The 22,303-nt window shown below is 40.7% G+C and overlaps 1 protein-coding gene across 4 annotated transcripts in view; it reads left to right on the top strand.

Annotated features, from left to right (window-relative positions):
* LOC132392730 (diacylglycerol kinase beta) overlaps nt 1-22,303 on the top strand; it is a 521,872-nt gene that overhangs the window by 227,782 nt on the left and 271,787 nt on the right. For all 4 annotated transcript variants that reach the window (XM_059967021.1, XM_059967020.1, XM_059967019.1 and 1 more), the window contains 2 exons: nt 20,588-20,637; nt 21,792-21,866. In XM_059967021.1, coding sequence (XP_059823004.1) covers nt 20,588-20,637; nt 21,792-21,866 — 125 coding nt within the window. The remainder of the gene's footprint in view (nt 1-20,587; nt 20,638-21,791; nt 21,867-22,303) is intronic.

Genomic DNA, 22,303 nt, shown 5'->3' with positions numbered 1-22,303 from the left:
CAGTACTGAATACACAATTCCTTCTCCAAGAGACAATAGCAGTAATCAGTGGTTCCGTTCCGCTTTTGTTAGGAGGAGACATTCCACCTTTGTGTATCCCCGCGTTGTCTCTCTCTCATTACTGACATGAGCTGTTTATCTCTCTCATTTCCTGGGTATCAGACGCGAAATAATAGCGATTTTGCGATTCTCCAAAGGTGGGGGGGATGACTTTACACCCTTCTGCCTATCAGAGGTGCTCCTCATTCGTAACAGTAACCTTGTTTCATGGTTCTTAGAACTACCAGGTCTAAGTCTAGCATGGCTCCTGGATACGGATTCCACACTCGCTACATCAAGAATGCCTCCTAACTCTGCCTCCGCGTCTGTGTCCTGCACTCAGGTTCATCCTCAGCCTTGTCCTTGCAACAGTACCATTTGTGGTATAATGCTGAGAAGTGATATTGGCACCATTAAATAGATTCCTGTTGTGTTTCTGTGTACTTATTGACCTCACTATCCATCTTGAGATGACCTTCACCTTATTGTCTACATGTGCTGATCTTTTTCTGTAGTTGTTACACTTTGGTTTGCACTTTGTTGCCATTTTACCTTGTATATACCCTCAATAAACTGTGTAATGAATTGATCTGTAAAAACAATTTGCAGGACAAGCTTTTCACTGTACTTTGGTCCATGTGGACAATTATAAACCAGTTCCAATTCTTGAATTATCAAGTGGGCTTTGACGAGTAAGATGGTGACTGTTGGTCCTTTTATTAAAGAAAATGCAATTATGCAAATTATCTTGTAGGCCTTTGCTATGGAGGGTGTTGGAAGAAGCTTGAGAATTTATGAAGTGCCATGTCACAGTTTTATTTTATTCCTGACCCCAGAGCAGATACATTGACATTTCTAGGCATTAGCTACTTGGAAGTGGCCTTGCATGATTCATTTTTGGTGATCTGCTCCAAAATAAAAGGATACTGAAAATAGGACTAACTGTCACTGTTTATTACTTAAATTTCTCAACACTGATATCAAACCTGAATTGTTTTCATTTATACTTCCATTTTTTTTATGTTTTGCTTCAGTTTAATAGTGAGGTAGCGGGTACATTGAACAACCTGGCTGCATGAAATATGCCACATAGTTGCCATATATTGTGCAAATCTCAAACCCAGTTCAATGTTATGTCACAAATAAAAGCTACATTTATGCCATGTAGCCAGTATTTAGTTCAAAATAAAGGTAATCAATTATATTCAATATATGCACAAGAATTATAATGCTGATATTATTCTGGCATGCCCTGGATATATCTGTTCTTCAGAAATTTGTTAAACTTGGACCTGGATGGTGACTATACTGCCACAAAATGTGCATTTATTGTGTTTTTGGCTTTGAGTTAAATTTGCTGTAACCCGTGGCTGGATGTGAACTACAGTGACAGTGGAGGCAACATGGAAATTGATGACAATAATCCAATTTAAAATGTGCAGACTGATAGCTACATGCAGCATCACAGAGACTGCCATTTCATACCTGACCAGAGAAGTTTGCCTTGCAATACAGTGGATTTGTTGCACAAATAGAAGGGAGACACAAGAAGTTGGAGAAGCTGATGTCTGCTAACATGCCTCCAGCAGCCTACCTTTCCGGCTAATGCTCACCCTGGGACAAAATAGTAACTCACTATCTATGATTTTTGTATTAATTTTAATTTCAGCTTTTCTTGGATAGTAGAAGATACTTTTTCCTTTAGTCTGCTGTCACATCCAATTTTTTTAAACATTTAAGGTTTAAAACGTTTGCACTTTCCACTTGTAAATATGTCGGAACGCAGAGAATTAATCTTGCCTTTTGTGTATTAAATGCACACCTACTGCAGATGAAGGAAATGAAATTGATTTGTTTTATTTCAGAAGGGTACCACAGCAATTAGCATGGTATTATCATACTGTAGAGAAGGAAAGCAGTCAAAGTACATTACAAAAGTTGGCCGATTATGATTTAAAATCTGACTTGACAGAGCAATATGTAAAATATTAATCAGTTAAGACATTCCATGTTTTAAAATATGTATTATTACAATTATATTAATATAAGGTTACAACATTAAGAATATTAATGTTATTTGAAAATTTCTATGAATTACAAACACAAGAAATTCTGTAGATGCTAGAAATCTGAAGAAGCGTACACAAAATACAGGAGGAACCCAGCATGTCAGGCAGCATCAATGGAAAAGAATAAACAGTCGACATTTCAGGCCAAGACGCTTCTCTGGGACTGAGAAGGTAGGGGGAAGATGCCAGAATGAAAAGGTGGGGAGGGGAAAGAGACTAGCTGGAAGGTGATAGGTGAAGCCACATGGGTCGGAAAGGTCAAGGGCTGGAGGAAAAAAAAGTCTGATAAGAGTGGAGAGTGGACCATAGAAGAAAGGGAAGGAGGAGAAAGCCAGGGAGAAGTAATTGGTCAGAGTGGGGAATAGGAGTGGGGGGCAGAATTCATTTCTTGGAAGGAGAAATTGATATTCATACCATCAGTTTGGAGGGTACAGAATATAAGGTGCCACTCCTCCACCATGAGGATGGGCTCTTCTTGGCACAAGATGAGGCCATGGATTGACATGGCAAAATGGGAATGAGAAGTGGAACTAAAATGTTTGGCCATGTTGGAATGGGTTCAGCTCTTAGAAATTTCTACTATATGCAATTTATTTTATTTCCAGTACTTAAGTTATATCTGCTGTGCCAGAAAATAGGAGGATCTTTCAAAATCCTTCTGTTGGTAGACATGGAAATAAGTTAAAATTGAAGACTTATTTGGAAGGCATTGCAAACAATGTGACATCTCAATGCTGAGATTTCTCATTGTTTGTAATATCTCAGTTTAATCCAGGATTCCTCACGGGAATCATACATTTTGTGTTTCCTCTTCTGTCACAAATATAAGAGAAGTTTGGATTAGTAGGTGTTTGGGAGTGGGATGGAGGGTTATGATCCAGGTACAGCTCAATGGGACTAGTAGAATAATAGTTTGTCATAGCCTAGATGGACTGAAGGGCCTATTTCTGTGCTGTAGTGTTCCATGACTCCAAATCTCATCTACCTTGGTGCATATATACTTCATTAATCGTAGGAATGAATACATTTGTTTCTGTTCTTTCACAAGGGGTAAATAAGATGTAGTTGAATATTAAATGGGAATTTCTTCATTCGTAACTTATAATATCTTTTAATATCACAAAATGTCCCAGAGCATTGGGCAATATTGTTATTGAGTGAGAATTAAATCACATCCACTTCTAAGGAGCATAGAAAGACATCGTAATTTAGGAGGGAGCTCCAAAGTTTAAGATCTATGACCTGGAAAGTCTAATCATTGTAGAGGGGTTAAATGAATTGATGCACGATGGGCCAGAATTGAAGGAGTACAGGGACCTTGTATAGTAGATATCATGGCAGAACTTCAGTTGCCAAAGCTGCTGGAGGGATTTGAAAATAAGGAAGAGAATTTTAAAGTATAGGTGTTGCCTGATCAGGAAAACCTAGATTACAAAATTCTGTGTCAGCATTTCTATGTTGTAGTTAAACTCATAGGCTACAGATCTTGCATGAGATAAGGTTTACAGAAGGTCAAACGTGGGCGAGCTGCAAGAGGTGAATCGTATTATGTTTAGTAACTTTAAAACATTAAACTAATTCAAATGAAGACATAGGAGTCCAGAAATGAGAGTCTAACTTCAGATTTACTTTAAGTGAGGCATGCCTGTATCACGCGGTAGCGTGATGATATATGCAATTGATGTATTTATACATATAACCAGTAATTAATTATTTAAAAGCACAAGAATGTTTAATCACCCAATAATATATTCAAGATCACTCAAATATTACTTAAATATTAATTTGACAACACTCCTCCCTACTTATCTATAAATTCTAACTCAATATAAAATGCGTCTGGATTATATACACAGTATATCATATAATACAGCTACTATATACAGAGCTCCACAGTATAGTAAATTTAAAGTGTCCCATTAAAACCTAAAAATTTAATTGCTGTGAGGGATTTCTTATTCTTGTGGGATAACACCGTTCCTGACAGGGGGGGGGGGGGTCACTCTGCTTGGCTGTGGAACAATCTCAGATTCTGAGGCCTGCTCCGTGTGGTTGTAGGAGTAGACCCTGAGACTGCACCAAATACTTCTGATACCAGTAGCCAACTTCCTTCTCTGAGAATTGAATTGACTGCTCTCCTCGGCTGATCAGTGCGTTGTCTCCAGACGATATCAGACGCAACCTGCACCATGCAGGAAACTGGGCTAGTTCAGTCCTTAATCTTTCCAAGTGCCCACTTTTGATCACCTCTGTCGTCCCCCGCCAGGACTGCTTGTCCAGGTGTGAAACATTGAACCTTTTTGTTTGAGGAGCCTGTAACGTGTCTCTGCTATTTGTCCTTCATACTCCTTCTGAGACTGGGTTTGAGGAATTTCATGAGTGAACACAAGGAATGGCCCAGGAACAGCATGGCTGGTGAGTTGTTGTTGTGGAATGTGCTGCATTACGATATGCAAGGGGACAACTGGTAAGCTTCTGATTTAGTGTAGAGTGGTGTATTCTGCTGGCATTGCTTGCAGTGCGTTCTTTAGACTCAGGAACAAAATTTTCTGCCGACACATTAGTAGCTGGGTAGTACAGTACAGACGTAATATGTCTTATTCCATTCATTTTTAGAAATGACTGAAACTGTTCTGCAACAAACTGATCCATTGTCGCTGACTAAGTGTTCTGAAACACTTGCAAGGAGGCTTCCCAATACATCAACAGTAGTGGAGGCTATTGGGAGCACATCTGGCCACTTTGTAGTTGCATCCACTACTACCAAGAAATTTGTGCTCATGAAACAGTTTGGTAAAATCCACATGAATTCTCTGCCGAGGCAATGTAGGCCAATTCCAGGGATGGAGAGGCGCTGATCTTGGCATCCCAAACAGTGCATGGCAAGCTGTTCCATCTGCTGATCTACCCCAGGCTACCAGATAAAGCTTTGAGTTAACACTTTCATTTTGACTACACCTAGGTGACCAGCATGTAGATCCTCCAACACTTCAGCTCTCAGCAGTGGTAAAAATGGGGAAACAAGAGCTTCTGCTGCACATTTTGGCCATTTTGTGTGGCTATGTAGACCTGAGACAGTTTGGGGTCTTTTCTGGTTTCCCTTTTGATCATACCTGCTGTATTAGAGAGACTTTTAATTTGCACTGCGGAGAATACGTCAAGAGAAGTGTCTTTTGTTTTATAAATTTTCCAGTATTCCCTTTTCCAAGGGCAAACAGAGCAATTGATCAACATTTCCATGATTAGTTGTCCTCTTGAATTCGATCTTGTAATTGTGTTCTCTAAGAAACAGTCATCTCTGCATTTGTGCTGCTGATGTTAGTGGAACTCCCTTCTTTGGATTGAGTATGGACTCTAGTGGTTGATGATCAGTAACAAGGGTAAACTCTCTTCCAGACATCCTAAACCAGACTCAAGGCCTCTCTGTCAATTTGTGCGTAATTTTTCTCTGCAGCAGTAAGGGAACGTGGTGTCTGGTGCATGCGGGTCCCTGACACATCGGTAACACAATCTGTTTGGCCAGGCCAGTTTCTGCTTAGACGCTGCAGCTTTGTTCACACGTCTCGGAGCAGGCCTGCCACAGGTAATTTCCTCTCCCTCTCCCTTAGAGTGTTCACAGGCCACTAGCTCTATTTCTTCCCCCTCTCAGGAAACATTACAGTAGCTTGACAGTTTTGGGTGCTTCAGAGGACAACAAGAAGCTTTGTGTCCTGGCTGTTGACAGAAGAGGCGAACAGCAAACTGCTGTCTTTTTCCTGTGTAGACCCTGGTGTAAAGCTTCTGTATGTCCCAGAACACCTATACTCATAGTGGCTGTCCTCTGTTTCCATGGCTGCATCAAAACTGGCCAGTCAACCCTTGTCCAGGCATTCAGGTGCTGCTGAGAACCAGCTGGGCTGCAACTAAGCCTTCTGCAGGTTCATGTTCCTGTAGCCATGTACGGATATCTCCTTACAGCAGCAGCTCTAGCACGATGACCTCTCTGATGTCATCCTTGGTCCAGAGTTCTGGCTTCACTCAGCGGCAATATAATCCCTTCAGATGGGTTGTAGGTCTCTTTCTTTCTTTTTAAATTTTTTATTGATTTTCAAACAAAACATAGTAACAATAGAAATACAGAGAGGTTGGAATACAAAGTTAATAGAGCAGTATACACAAGTATAAACTATTGAAAACACAGATGTACCAAACCTCCCAAATTCATCCTGTATTTATATAGTAGAAAGAAAAACCCCCAAATTGAAAAAAAAAATTTAAACTAAAAAAAAAACTAACTTGCAAACTAGGTCTGATTTGATGATTGCCCTGGTGATGTAGACCAGGCTCAGAACTTCAACCAGTAGGTCTCTGGAGAGATGTTAAACTTGGCAAGGAGAGCCTCCTTCAGCTGAGGACACTGGTTGGATGGCTCCTCATCCACCATAGAGTTGACCTTGAGCACTTTCTCCATCAGCAGTAGGATGAGCTGGTAAGCCCAAGTCCTAACTGAGCACTCAAAGTGCAGCAAATAGTTTCCAATGTCCTCTCCATCTTGCTCTGTTCTGTAAGTGAGGTGTCTGTGTCTCAAAATGGCCTCCTGCATTGCAGCTCCTTCACCTGCCTGAAGAGGGTGCCAGGGATCTGGTTGGGGTAGCCTTGGGCTGGAACTTAAGTGAAAGCTGGATGGACCCCCAGCAGGGACTGCTCTGGTTCTCCCCATGCCCCCCAGCTGAGGTAGCATCGTTAGACTGGCTTTCAGCTGCAGTAACTGCTGGGTCAGTTGTTCCTGCTGGACCGTCAGGAACCTTTCCAGGAGAGTTGTGACATCTGACATCTGGCGCGGTGTCGCTGGGTCAGCACCAGGGGCTGCATACCACCCATCTTCTGACTCCATGCTGTCCCATCGCATGTTGTCAGATCCATCATGCTTGGCTGCAAAAGGAGCCATTGTGCGTGAGTGCAAACCATTCCCTTTCTGTTTTGAACACTTTTATTTTCCTGTGGCTTGCCATCCCACCACTGCCACCAGCTGGATCATCAGGGACATCTTAGACTCCTTTGTGGCAGACCTGCTCTGTCACAACAGTCACTTTCATTCCTGACTGCAACTCAACGGACTCTGTGTCTGCTGTTTCTGTTGATACAACAACTTCAGCTGCTCTTTTAAATGCAAGCTGTGCTTCATGAGGAGCCATTTTTGAATGTTTTCTTGTAAGACTCGCAAACTAAATGATATCTTAGTGAATCGTTAAGCCTATCATTGAGCTGACAATGCTCAGACAATCTCTTCAATTCAGCCACCTAAGCTGAAATGGACTCCCCTTCCTTTTGATTATGCTTATAAAACCTAAAGCATTCTGCAATCAACAATAGTTGTAGATCTTAGTGTTCCTGCATTACTTTCACAATATCAGCAACACTCAATTCTGATGCCTGTTTCGAAGCATCAGAAGCAGTTAGAGCAGTTAAACTTCAAAGCAATGCCCAATGCCCTCAGCAAAATTTTACACATTTCTCATTAGCTACTGCATTTGCTTAAAAATGTTTTTGTATTAGCTCATTATACCTATTCCAGTTATCTTTTGTGTAATCAAATGTCAGTTTTCCCAACGTAGTCAGCCTTTTCTGCTTTTATTATCAACCGGTATTCACTCTTTATGCTGTTGGGGTTTTTTAAGCTCGCCGGTCTGCATGTGCTGGGCTGCTTATTTTGCTGTTCCTTGCTGCGTTTTGTTTTAGTTTGAATGTCTCTCTGCACTTCAACAGATCGATAGCTGTCTTGGGTTCGTTTTAAAAATACCTCGTTGCCAATGTTATGTTTTGTAATTTCAGAGCATCAAACTAATTCAAAGAAAGGCACGAGAGTCCGAAAGCGTGGGTCTAATTTTGGGCTTACTTTTAAGCGAGGTACGCGCGTGTTAGTGTGATGACGTATGCAATTCAAATATTTATACATATAACTCATAATGAATTATTTAAACAAATAGGAATGCTTAATCAACAAATATATATACAATATATATATCAACAAATATATATTACTTAAATATTAAATAGACAACAAATTGGAAGAGGCTAAAACTAACAAAGACAAGAATGAGGCCTGTCACAGCAAAGGATTGAGGAAGGCCTGAGACAGGCAATGCTACAGTGGTGAAGAATTCTAGTCATGGTGAATTCAGTCGGATAATGCATAGTCTCCTCAGGTGAAGGCTGAAGGTGGTAGGTGGAGTAAATGTTTGAAATTTGTGACTAGAGAATTAAATTAATGAATCTGTAGTCATAATATTTAAAATATCTAAACAAAATATGGGAATAAGGCTGAAAACAAATGCTATGAGACAGAGAGGCACAGAATTTTGGAAATATAATTGCATATTAATTGACTTTGATTGCCAATGTGAATTATGTTTATTTTGAAAGGAACAATTTGTTCCAAGGACTTTTACTGGTTTATAAAGCAGTAACCCCCTAAAGGAAAGCAGATTTAAATATGGATACACTTCATAGCATTAGTTCTGAATCAATTGAATGAGGTGGTTTCTTCTCATAGTAATGTGTTGGGGGAGAGGGGGGAGAGAGCAGGGTTGTCATGTAGTGCAGTAAGCTGGGAATAAGCATCACAGATGGGGTTTGGTTATATTATTTCTGGTGTAGTTGTGGTGCTGTAAATTATGACATACTGACCCTGGGACCCAAAAAAGGACCCATTTCCTGTTTGGTGACTTTCACACTGTTTCAGACATGTTCTGCACAGTTAGGTGAGGTACATGCTGTAGAGGGTATTCAGGACTTCTTGGCAAATCATTACGTTGATTATGTGTGATACTAGAGTGTTTTACCAATGATTCAAACATTGAATGATTTCCAGCCAGGAGTGCAGCTGCTTGTTAGAAACAAATGTGAGCTGTCTGATGACATTAAATCCATCCACATGACGGATTTCACCTTGCACTATGACACGGAATAACTACTTCAGGAGGATATACAGGGTTGAGGAGAGAAGCTGTAGTGACTGGGGGGGGGGGGGTCACTGGGATAGTAAGTATCTGTGTTGAAGAATGGCAAGAAAACAGTTGGAAAAAAGGCAATTATACATTGGGGAGACCCGCCACAGACTGGGAGACCGTTTTGCCGAACACCGGTACTCAGTCCTCCAGCAGTGGTGGGATCTCCCTTTGGCCACACACTTCAATTCCACAGACCACTCCCACTCCGACATGTCTGTCCGTGGCCTCCTCTACCGTCAAGATGAGGCCACACGCAGGTCGATGGAGCAATACCTTATCTCCCGCCTAGGTAGCCTCCTACCTACCGGCATGAACATTCAACTCACAGACCTCCGTTGATACCCCTGCCCCCCACCCTTACCCCCATCCCTATCTATTATTTTAGTCTGGTTCTCTTTCTCCCTCTTTTTTCCCCCCTCACTATAATCTTCCCCCAGTCCTACCTTTCTTTCTCTTTTATTTCCCATAATTCTCCACTTTCCCCCTAGCCCATTTCCATCCAGCCTATCACTTCCCACCTCTCTACTTTATCCCTCCCCCCACTTCTTATCCCTCCTCGACCATCCCATGTTACTTCACTCCTGATGAAGGGTTTCGGCCCGAAACGTCATCACTACCTCCTCCCATAGATGCTGTCTGGCCTGCTGAGTTCTGCCAGCATTTCGTGTTTTTTTATTTATTTCCAGCATCTGCAGATTCACTCGTGTTGCCTAATAGTTCTAATCTAACCATTATTCCTACCAATTCATGTCAGTTATTACTATTGACATTAAATGACAGTGGATAAAATCAGAGAAGTTTGACACAAATGGCTGGATAGAAATCAACTGTGTTCATTCTGAGGTGCCTGCTTCAAATTGTTCTCCTCTGTCTGCCATTATCACATTTGCCACTAGATGGAGCAGTAGTGCCACCAAACTACTGAGCCAGATTTAGACTGGGAGGCAGCTGCTATTAGAATCTCTTCTGCATGTTGCATGCTAAAGCTGTTCAGTTGTGAATTAATGACACTATAGGACATGAGAAACAGGGCAACCAATAAGGTGTTGCGTCAACCAGCTGGATTTAAAGATACAGACTTAAAACTGAAAGGATGGCAACATAGTGTTTGGACTTTTCATCATCAGGTAGAAGCTAAATATCACACTTTTTTCTCTCCAGATAACAATGGATGAAATATAAATAAGACATATTACATCAGATAGGCATGTTATACCCTCAGGATTCAAAAATTTCATGGCTAACACAAGAGAGCACAGTTTTAAGGTGCTTGGAAATAGGTACAGAGGAGACGTCAGGGGTACATTTTTTATGCAGAGAGTGGTGAGTGTGGGGAATGGGCTGCTGGCGATGGTGGTGGAGGTGGATACAATAGGGTCTTTTAAGAGACTCCTGGATAGGTACATGGCACAGAAAATTAGAGGGCTATGGGTCACTCTAGGCAAATACAAAGTGCACTGCAGATGCTGTAGTCAAATCAAGACGTACAAAAAAGCTGGATGAACTCAGCAGGTCTGGCAGCTTTTTTGTACGTTTTGATTGGGTCACTCTAGGTAATTTCTAAAGTCTGTATGTGTTCGGCACAGCATTGCGGGTGAAGGGTCTGTATTGTGCCGTAGGGTTTCTATGTTTCAGATAACCAGCTTTCAAATTTTGCATTTGAAGTGGCTATTCTGCTAAAAGGACATCAACCTGTAATATTAATTTTATTTTTCTCTTTCCAAAGCTGATACCAAAACTTGCTGCAATTTTCCAGCATTCTCTTTGTATCAGTTTTCCATCAATCTGCTCTGTTCATTATAACAGTTTCAGCATAGTGATTTCCCCTTCTCCTTAGTCTCTGTTCATTTTCTACTCCACACAGGTCAGCTGCCATTCACAAGCCTTCACTGCCCTCTCTCAGTCAGCACCATCGTCACTTGTGCAATTCACACTCCACTTGGTCTCCAATTAATAAAAACTTACCCTGTGTAATCTTCTTGCCTGCCCTTCTCTGCAGCCTAAAACATGATTTCTAACTATTCCTTGCTCTGTTAAAAGTATCTTTGACCAGACATACTAATTTTGCTTCATTCTGCACAGGTGCTGCCTGACCCGTTGGATACTTCTGCAGTATTTCTTCATTAGAGCAGGCCCAGTACTAAGTGACTTGTGTGAAAGCAGAGAAACCTCAAAGGCCATCCTGCACCAATAAGAAGTGCATTCAGAGCACCAACAATTAGCCAGACTTACTGCACTCAGAGGTTTAAAAAAAAGGCTTTAGGTTGTGCTCTGTAAATTGGGGGACTGCTTCGTCAAGCACTTCCACTTCCCCTGCCAAAAGTGGAACTTCCCGATAGCCAAACATTTAAATTTCGATCCCCATTCCTGTTCTGTCATGTCAGTCCATGGTCTCCTCTTGTGCCATGATGAGGTCACCCTCAGAGTGGAGGAGCAACACCTTTATATTCTGTCTGGGTCATCTCCAGCCTGATGGCATGAATATCGATTTGTTCTTCTGATTTAAGAAAAAATTCCCTCCCCTGCCCCTCTTCCTCTTTTCTTCTCTACTCTTCCCCTTCTTCTCCAGCCCTTTACCTTTACACCCTCCTGGCTTCACCTATCACCATCTAGCTGTCCTCCTTCCCCCTCCCCCCACTTTTTGATTCTGGTGTCTTCCCCCTTACTAGTGCTGAAGAAGGGTCTCAGCACAAAAAGTTGACTGTTTATTCATTTGCATCGATGCTGCGTGACCTGCTGTTTTCCTCTCGTATTTTGAGAGTCTTGTTTAGGCTGTGAGCTTGAGGGTTTCACTAATACAATGGGAGACCTGTATTTTCTGCAGATTTATCACAAACCCTTAAAACTGATTGCAATAAAGAATCTCTCCAAGCCCCAGTGAGTCCGTACCTGTGATACTTACATTGTCTAACATGGCAGAGGCCCCATGCCTTCCTAATGTGAAAACAAGTCACAGGTTCACAGGATTGGGCCAAGTGTGTACTGAACTATCAACAGACCTTCTGATGGGGCGCTGCGAGGATTGCTGGCAGATTTTGTTGGAGAATGGCTAAAGCAGCAGCTGGAGCTTGTTCACTGTGTTACCACATTTGGGACAAGTATAGTGCTTTGAGGCGATTGGATTCTAAGTGAAAGAAATGAAGGCACCAAAATCTGAGCTGATAAATGCTCGACTGCAGACGTTTGTACACAACTGGGAGAGAATAGTTATTTGAGGAGAGTTGATGATTCATTCATTGTACAGACCAAGAAAGACTTCACATGAGAACACGATATGTGTTGATGTGGGGAGGAACTGCAGCAAACCTGGCCAGGTAAGGCTGTGTCCATGAGACATAGGTGCATAATTAGACCACTTGTCCCATTGAGTCTAATCTGCCATTCCATCATGGCTGATTTATTAATCCTCTCCTGACTTCTCCCAGTAACCTTTGACACCATGAATACTCAAGAACCTAGCAACCTCCACTTTAAATATATCTAATGACTTGGTCTCTACAGCTGTATATGGCAATGAAATCCACAGATTTGACACCCTCTGGCTCAAGAAATTCTTCCTTACCTCTGTTTTAAAGGTTTGGTCTTGTATTATTCTGAGTTGCAGCCTCTTGTTCTAGATCACCTTCGATAGGAAACATCCTCTCCCCATCCACTGTATCTAGGCCTTTAAATTTTCAATGGATTTCAATGAGCTCCCCCTCTTTTTCTAAACTCCAGGGAATACAGGCCAAGAGCCATCAAATGCTCCTCATACGTTAACAGTTTCATTGCTGGGATCATTCTCATGGACCGTATCTGGACCTTCTCCAATGCCAGCACCTCCTTAAGGGGCCCTAACTTCCAATTTCCCACAGTTTGCTGCAGATCTTTGTAAAGTTGGTGTTTGGCTCACTGATGCAGAGTACAATCTAATAGAAAGGCAGAGTATATTGTAAAGTTAATGTTGAAGGATTAATGGCTATAATATTTGAGAAAAGTGAAGGAAGTGGTTGAAGCAGGTACCTCAGTGTTTTGGCTTACAGAAGTACACCAAGGCTAGAGTTTAACTCTACCCCAGCCAAGACAGAATAGACAGAAGGAAAAGCGGCACATGCAATATACTGGAGGAACTCAGCAGGCCAAACAGCATCTTTGGAAAAAAATAGTACAGTCGACATTTCGGCCACACATTGAGAGATCTCAGCTTCCTTAGAAATTAGAGCCTGCTCATCTCCTTGTTGATACAGCCAACAACAGTGGTGTCTTCAGAAAACTTAAATATGACATTGGAGCTGTTCTTCACCTCACAGTCATAAACATAAAGCGAGTCGAGCAGGGGGCTAAGCGCACAGCCTTGTGGTGCACCTGTGCTGATGGTGATGTGGATGAGATGTTGTTGCCAATCCATTTAATTATGTTGTTTCTCCATTACTGAACTGTGACATGAGATTTTCAGACTGAGATTGGTTTCCACTGCTGTGATCGCTGAGCTGCGGTTATTAAACAGGAAGAGTTCATCACTGAATGTTAAATGTCGTGTTTCGTTGCACATGGTAATTAGAATTGCTTGTCTCCTGTTGTCAACCATGATTTGAATCATAACTTCTGTTTCACGAAAGTTTTAATCTACAGTGTACTGACTTCCCTGTATTTGTTAGCAAAAACTATTAATTATACAATTCCAGTCTAAGCAATTAAATTAGGAGAAGTGTAGATTGGGAATTTAGAATAATTATGTCACAAGCTTTTCTATGCAGTCAATCAAATTAGTTACAAAAGAGATGAGTAACAGCAAGAATTCACAACATAGAGTTCTGATGCTTAGTTTAGAGCTTTTGCATGGCTATTTCTCATTTTTCAGATAGTGCATTCTTTGCATTAGTGAGATATGGGGAGCATAGAAGCACAAGCATTGTTAGTCAAAACGGATGCATCTATTTGCAATTAGCCTTTTTGTTTAACAGTTGTGTGATCCAATGATGGTATTGCTGACCAATGTCTCATGATGTATCAGTGTATCATGAGTAACCATTAATAACATACTGATACGCCATTAATATGGGACTTGATTAAAGAGGAGGATGCAGCTTTATTTTATTTAGAGAGACCACAAGGTACGGGCTCTTCCAGCCCAACGAGCCCACGCCACCTAAATAGACTTATGTGTCCGATTAGCCTACCAGCTTGTACATCTTTGGAATGTGGGAGGTTTTGCCCCCATTATGTTCCCACTAATGATCATGCAATGGAGAAATTCCAAAGGCAGTATTCCAGAAATAGCTTTCTCTGCATCGCTTCTCGATAAACCTATTTTAGTAAGGAAATAGAACAAACCACTTAACTAAAGCTTTGCCTCTGATGCACATTCAAAATTTCAGTTCAGTTCAGCCTGAAACTGCATACCAGTGTTATCCATCATCTGTGTAGCTCTGCAGTGTATTCTTAATAACTTTTACATTGTTTTAGAAAGTAAACTGGATTGTTGAAAATTAACCTTGTCAACAACTTTTTTGATTTTTGGTAATTGGTTATTAGCTTATTATTGTCGAATGTACTGAGATATAGTGAAAAATATTGATTTGCATATCATCCATACAAGTATACCACTTTGGATACTGTTGGGTGGAAATGCCTTAGCAGAGGAAAGCCACAGCAGTCAGGTAATTGGTACCTGACTGGCTCTGTGGCTAAGAAGGGGAAGGAGGAGAAGAGGTGATAGGGGAACAGACTAAAGATTCTGGGGAAGAGGATGAGATTCCTGGATGGCATGTTGCATCCTGGGTCCCAGGATCAGGGACATCTCAGGTCAAGTCCATGGCATTCTTAAATGGGAGGGTAGGCAGCCAGAGGCCATGGTTTCATGTTGGTACCAGTGACATGGACAGAAGTGTGATGAGGTCCTGCAAAGTGAGTTCAGGGAGTTAGATGCTAACTTAAAAGTCAGGACGCCTAGGGTTATGATCTCAGGATTGCTACCAATACCACATGCTAGTGAGGCCAGAAGTAGGAAGATTATACAGTTTAACACATGACTAAGGAGATGGTGTAGGAGGGAGGGCTTTACATTTTTAGATCATTGTGGTTTCTTCCGGCGAAGGTGGTATCTGTAACTGTCCAGTGGCACTTGAACTAATATCTATGTGGGAAGGTTTGCTAGTGCTGCACGGGGTAGGACGGGGGTAAACCAGAGATTCAGAGGGATGGGAACCAGAGTGCCAGATCAGATGGTGGAGGGGTTGTGGGGAAAGATCTGTTGAGCCTACACACAAAGTCAGAAATTGAAAGGTTGAGCATGATGGGACTAATGTTCCGAGTTGTGTTTATTTCAATGCAAGGAGTTTGCAGGGATGGCCGATAAGCTTAGGGCCTGGATCAGCATGTGGGTTTATGACATTGTAGCCATAAGTGTAGGAGGGATTAAAGAGGGAGGGGTGGCATTACTAGCCAGGGAAAATGTCACATCAGTACTTAAACAAGATAGGCTGGAGAGCTCATCTACTGAGGGTACATGGGGGAATTGAGGAATAAGAAAGAGATGATCATGTGAATGGGATTATATTATAGACTACGCACTTGTCAGTGAGATCTAGAGGAGCAAATTTGAAGAGAGATTGCAGATTGTTGCAAGAAATATAAATTGTGATGGTAATTGATTTCAACTTCCTTATTGGATCTCTCAACCTGTAAAAGGGCTGGATGGAATAGAGTTTGTCAAACACATTCAGGAAAGTTTCCTTAATCAGTCCTTAGGGATCCCAACTAGAGAGAGCATGATACTAGATCTCTTATTAAGGAATGATACAGAGCAGGTGACAGAAATTTGTGTAGGGGAACACGGCATCTATTGACTATATTACTATTAGTTTCAATATAATCATAGAGAAGGATAGGTTTGGTTCTCGAATTGAGATTCTAAATTGGAGAAAGGCCAATTTTGGTGGTATCAGAAATGATCTGGCAAATGTGGATTGGGAGAAGTTGTTTTCAGGCAAAGATGTGCTTGGTAAACGGGAGGCCTTTATAAGTAAAATTTTCAGAGTACAGAGTTTGGAATAAATGGCATAAATAACAGGTTCCTGGTTTTCAAGAGATATTAAGGCCCTGGTTAAAAAGAAGGATGAGGTACTTAGCAGGTATAGGCAGAAAGAAAACAATAGGTACTTGAGTATAAGAAATGCAACAAAACAGTTAATCAGGAGGCCTGAAAGAAGGCATAAGGTTGGTCTAGCAGACAATGTAATGTAGAATCCCAAAGGGCTCTACAGATAGTTTACAAGCAAAAGGATAACAAATGACACAGTTGGTCTTCTTGTGGTCATCTATCCATGGAGCCAAAAGAGGGAGTTGAGATCTTAAATTGATTTTTGTAACTGCATTTACTTTGAAGATGGACACAGAGTCTATAGAAGTGAGGCAAGACAACAGCAAGATTACAGAGGAGGAGGTGTTTGCTGTCTTGAGCCAAATTAGGGTGGCCTGACAAGGTGTTCCCTTAGACCTTTGGGAGGCTAATGCAGAAAGTACAGGGGTCCTTGCAAAGATATTTATAACATCCTTATCAACTGGTGAGGTGCAGTAGGATTGGAGGATAGACGCTGTCGTTCCATTGTTCAAGAAGGGCTCTAAAAATAAACTGGAAATTCACAACAGTAATGGGTAAGTTACTGGAAGGTATTGTAAGGGACCAGATATATAAGTATTTGGATAGATAGCGACTGATTAACAACATGGCTTTGTGTGTGGTAGATCATGTGTAACCAGTAGTGTTTTTTGAGGAAGATACCAGGAAAGTTGTCATACCAAGATGTGATAAATCCAGATAGGATGCTTTCTATGGTGAATCTATAAATATTTCTGTCAACTGTGATATTCCGAGCATCCTGAGTTTTCTGATGTGTTGATCTGCTTTCTAAGCCATGTTATCAATGTGGATGGAGCATAACAATCTGTTGCTCATATGTACACTTAGAAACTTGAAAGCTCCCAACAACCTCCACCTCAGCACCTTCGATGCATACAGGAACACGTGCTCCACCTTGCTTTCTGAAGAAAGGGTGGTGTATTTTTGATGTGAGCTGCCAGAGATGGTCATTGCGGCAGGCACATTACGTACAGATTCTATGACGTTGACCACCTCTTTCACTTTGCTGACATTGAGGGAAAGGTTGTTGTCTTGAAACCATGCCAGTGGGCTTACATCTCCTGTCTGTACACCATCTCATTGCTATTTGAGATTCAGCTCACCATGATGGTGTCATCTGGAGCCCTTGCTGAATGTCTTGAACTAAGTTACTTTATTTCACCCAAAAATTGAATGTGTAAGTTCAGGAATCTTTATGCCTTTTACAAAAGCAGAAAAAAAAACAAAGTGAACTTGAAATGATAAAGGGAGTGCAGAATTCCTTCTGACATGTTGATTAAGGCTGTTACTTCTGAGCAGTTGGTCACAGCTAACAAACTTTTAAAAATGAAGTTAATGACAATGTGTCCAAGTTGCACTAATTTAAGGAGACAAATTAGTTCATGATTAGAACACAGCAGAGAAAAAAGTTAATTGGATTTTCATCCACAAAAATAACTTTATTCGGGACTGAGGGCAATTAGCAACTTTGAAAATGTGCAAATTATCATATGATAGGTGTAAAACGAAACTGAATTATGACTGCTGATGATTGGAAAATAGAAGTTGAAAAGCTATTGATATAACAGCAACTTTCTTGTATTTCTAAATGTCTGTAAGTAAACAAAATGCAGGGCTACTACCTCCCACATTATGTTTTGCATTTCTCTAAAAGAATTAAATGAATTTGAACTCTGTTTTCATGGGGTATGTAAATAAATGACGGAGTTAACCCATAATATCAGATGTTTATACTCCGGTTTACTGATATGCTGTTTATAATTCTTTATCTATTTATTAACAAGGCCAACATTTCATGCTCTTGAGAAGGTGATTATGGCTCCCTTCTTGAAGTGCTGTGGGCTCGCTAGTTAAGCTGATGCCCTAATGGTATTGGAGAGTGAGTTCTAGGCTTTAGACCCTAGCATTGATCTAAGAAAGGCAGTGTGTCTACAATGCCTTCCTCACAGTTCTTCAGGCTGAGTGTAGAAGATTGGATTTGTCCTCTGTTTTTGTGAGCAAGGCAAACTTAGACGATTTTCCAAACGGTTGGGTGGCTGCCTCTGTGGTAACCATGCTGGAATGGGTTGGCTTGGAATTTGGTAGCTTTGATATGCAGATCCAACCAGCATGGTGTCTGGTCCCACAGCCTTCCCTGTATCATGTATTTGATAATATGTGAATCAAGTTAGCTGTGGAAGGCTGTGGTGGACTTTCTGGCAAGCCAGTCGAGTCCTGAAGAAACATTTATCAGGTTTGGTCTGTGGCAGCTAGAATTGTCCCGCCTTATCATTAGCACTTGACGGCTGAATCCCATCAATAGTTTCCGTGGGCCCTGTTTTCCGATTTGCCGTTTAATTTTTAACCACTGTTTGCGCTGGATGCAGTTGGACTGCAGGCTTTGATGTATGTGATTCTCTGTTGCCTGCTGTTTCTTCAGTGTTGCTTTGTGTTTCATTTCACCGGAGTGGTTGATGATTTTTATGCACAATTAGTGCATTTCCCAGCATGCCACTCTGCACCTTTTATTCAACCAGAGCTGATCACCTGACATGGCAGTAATGGAAGGGTGAGCAATGTGCAGGCCATGAATTATGATGGTTACATTTCTTTTGTTGCTTATGCCTTTGTGTGAATGCCCAGTTTTGAGTTGCAGGAACAGTTCTGAGGCAATTCCATTGAACATCATCGTTGTTAACACATTGCAGAGTGCCCTCAGTACTAAGGTGGGATACAATCTTCACATGGATTGTGTTGCGGCCACTGCTATCAGTATTAACGTAGAATGATGCATCTGCCACAGGGGGATTGATGAGGACAAGATCAAGCAGGTTTGCAACCCTTACAGTGGTTCACTCACTGCCTGTGATGGACCCAATCAGCTTAGTCATTGCTGCTGCCACCAAGTCATTTGTGTTGGATGTTGAAGTTCCCCCAACCAGAATACATTTTGCTGCTTCTTCCAAGGGTCAATGAGCATGCAAGAGCAGTCATTCATCCACTGAGGAAGAATCGTAGGTGGTATACGGGAAGAGATTTTTTTGCCCATGTTTGCATCAGTGCTATGAGAATTCATAGAAACTGAAATCAGTATTGAGGACTTGCATGTCCACTTCCTCATACAAGTACACCTTTGCCTACCCACCTCTGGTGGGTCTGCCCTACCAGTGGGGCAGGATGCACCCAAGGATTATGATGATGGAGTCTGGCACATTTTCTGTCAGGTGAAATCCTGTGAAGACAACGGTATCAGGTTGTTGCTTGACTGATTGCGACAGCTGTCCAAATTTAAACAGCAGCCCAGAGATGCTTGTGAGGAGGTCATTCCAATGTTAACTGGGCTGAAAGCCACGTCCATACTGGGTGCAAAGGTTGATACTCAGGTGATCTATTTAATTTTGGGGTTTTTTCTCTCTGTTTCAACGTGGCAGTATGGTCAACTGAATGACATGCTAGACCATTTCATTGTCAACCACATCAGCGTGAGTTGATGACTTAACCCTTGACTCCTGAAATAGGTAGCTTTAGTTTTAAAATTTACTTGTCTTATCGAGTGTAATTGCATTGCATCATTACTTGTTTTTTTTTACCATGAAAAAAGAAGGAAATGTCGCACTATTGTAATGGAGTGTATTGATCTGGAATATTATCGCTGTTTTGAATGTATTTGAGCCAGCCCCTTTTGTTCTGTAGTGTCTATACCATCATCCTTGATTCAGTCATGGATATGATCCAATTCACTTTATACTCCAACAACTTTTCAACAAAATAGTTGTGTTTGGGAACAACAAAGCAATATTATACAGATCAGTTTTGTTCAGTTGATAACTGCAACTGATATAATCTGATTGTAATGAAGCAAATTGGGTAGGAAATGGAAGGGATCCACTGAACCTATTACATGGTTTCTTACAGGAAAATAGTCTCTCCAACTGCTTGTTACTTACAATTATGAATTAGATTATCCTTTCTTTGTGCAGTAACAACCATAAAATACAACTATCTTCAACATAAGCATAATAGCAGGAACAGGTTCAGACAAGGTTGCTTCAACAAATAACATGGAGCATATTAGATTGTGTTAGCTAGTCTTCATAAAGTAGCATCCCAACAGAAGCTTCTCATTAGTGTTATTTGTTGTATGAGTAATAATTGGCATCATCTCTCAAAAGTCTCTGAAGTAAATCACAAGACAACAGCAAAGAGCATTTCATGATTTGCTTTGAAGAGGAAGTTTTATATTTGTTCATTCCCATTGCTTGTTAAATTGCAGAAAACTTCAATAAATGGTGTAAATAAGTATTTATTAATGCTGCTTGTAAAAGTTAATATTACACATTTAGCACCAGATCATCTAATTACTTTAATATTGTTACTATTTTCTTCGGCAGTTATGTTTCGACTTTATGATACAGATGGAAATGGTTTCCTGGACAGCTCTGTAAGTGTTTTTTAATAGTTACTAAAACTGTAATCTTTAAGTCTAGCCTGTTGTCCACAACATAATAATAAAAAAGAGTTCATCCTTTTTCAGTTTTAAGTACTTTGTTTAAAGTTTGCAGCTGATGTAACAGAAGAATTTAAATATGATCTAACTTCTGTAATTAAGTTGTAGATGATAATTAAATACTTTAACTTTTGAAATTGTTTTAAAGTGCAAAAAGAGATTACTATCCCATGTGGTTTATGACAGGAATGTTAACTACCCAATCTCCCAGTCTATGCCAACCAAATTAATACAGACTTTTATCAGCAGGAGCTGCTGGCCAGCCGTTCAGAATGCTTCCCCTTAACCACCACTGTCTTTCACTCATTTGAATAGCTAGGACGTATTGCCAATTTTCACAACTGTTCATCAGTTTTCAGGAAAAAAGACCAATATTTTTGGACAATGACATTCATAAAAAATATCATTGATATTTTACAAAAATTATGAATTTCTTCAGTCATTATATTGAGAGTGAAGAACTATCCAGCCTGAGATCGGAGTATATTCATTTTTCAATTGATGTAGAAAGTCCATGTGTTGTGAAGGGGGACATGTTGTCAATCAGCAGTGGGAGTGTTGGAATGAGATTGTTGGAAGCAGGGTATCAAGTAATGAAATCTCCAGGAAGGCATCCAAGGCCAGTTTTGAGTTTAGTTTGACTGCACTAATTGATGTGGTTGGGTTCAGCTAATTTAGTGTTGGATTTTCCCAATTTGCCTGACAACATATTAACCAATCATTTGTTCTTAACCTTAGTGGTGAGGGAGAAAGCAGCATAGGTCTTATTTGCTGCTGATGCCTGAACGTGATGACAGGCAGGGACTTCTGCAATTTCAATGTTCAGAAATGTGAATAACGCTAATAAAACAAAGGCTGTTTAACCACATCATTGTAGCTTCCTTTGTGCATTTAATTCTATTGATTCCACTAAGAACTTTTGGGATTAAGTACAACCAGCAACTATTTCCCAGTGCACTTAGCCACCAGCAGGAGAGGTTTTCTCTTTAAATTTTCTCCCATCATATAATCTTTAGGTGGGTTCCACCTTTGTTAATCAGGCACATAAATTATCAACTAGTTAACCCTTTTTAAAATTTTAATTTCAGGAATTGGATCGAATCATCAACCAAATGGTCCATGTTGCAGAATATTTGGAATGGGATGCTACTGAACTCAGGCCAGTAAGTATTTTATGAAAATCCAAGTCATGCTTTGATGGCAACTATGATCGTATTATGACATGATTATATAACCACACATTTAATGGCCATGTTATTTTGTACTCAGTAACTCTCTGGCATCCTTTGCAAAACATGTTTCTTACAAAAGTAGAAATCTCATATCTGTCCACAATGCTTGCAAAACGTACCTACAAATGTTTGGCATGGAATTAGTTTACTATTTCATGTTGTTGATCATTTATTTTCTGAATCCATTTTCATAAGCGTACCTCCTGGTCCTCATATATTCAATAAATCCCCTATTATTTTAAGATGTCTACAGCTTATCATATTTGTTGTTTGTCACTGGTTGTGCAATGATTTTGGACCACTTTCTGGACATCCTCTATTCTGGCTCCAACCTCTTGTCCAGCAATTCACTTCACACTGGAAATGTT

The sequence above is a fragment of the Hypanus sabinus genome, chromosome 4, assembly GCF_030144855.1.
Source record: "Hypanus sabinus isolate sHypSab1 chromosome 4, sHypSab1.hap1, whole genome shotgun sequence".
In the NCBI taxonomy this organism is placed as follows: Eukaryota; Metazoa; Chordata; class Chondrichthyes; order Myliobatiformes; family Dasyatidae; genus Hypanus; species Hypanus sabinus.
The sequence above is the reverse complement of the archived record's forward strand: the minus strand, read 5'-3'. Positions and strand labels throughout refer to the sequence as shown.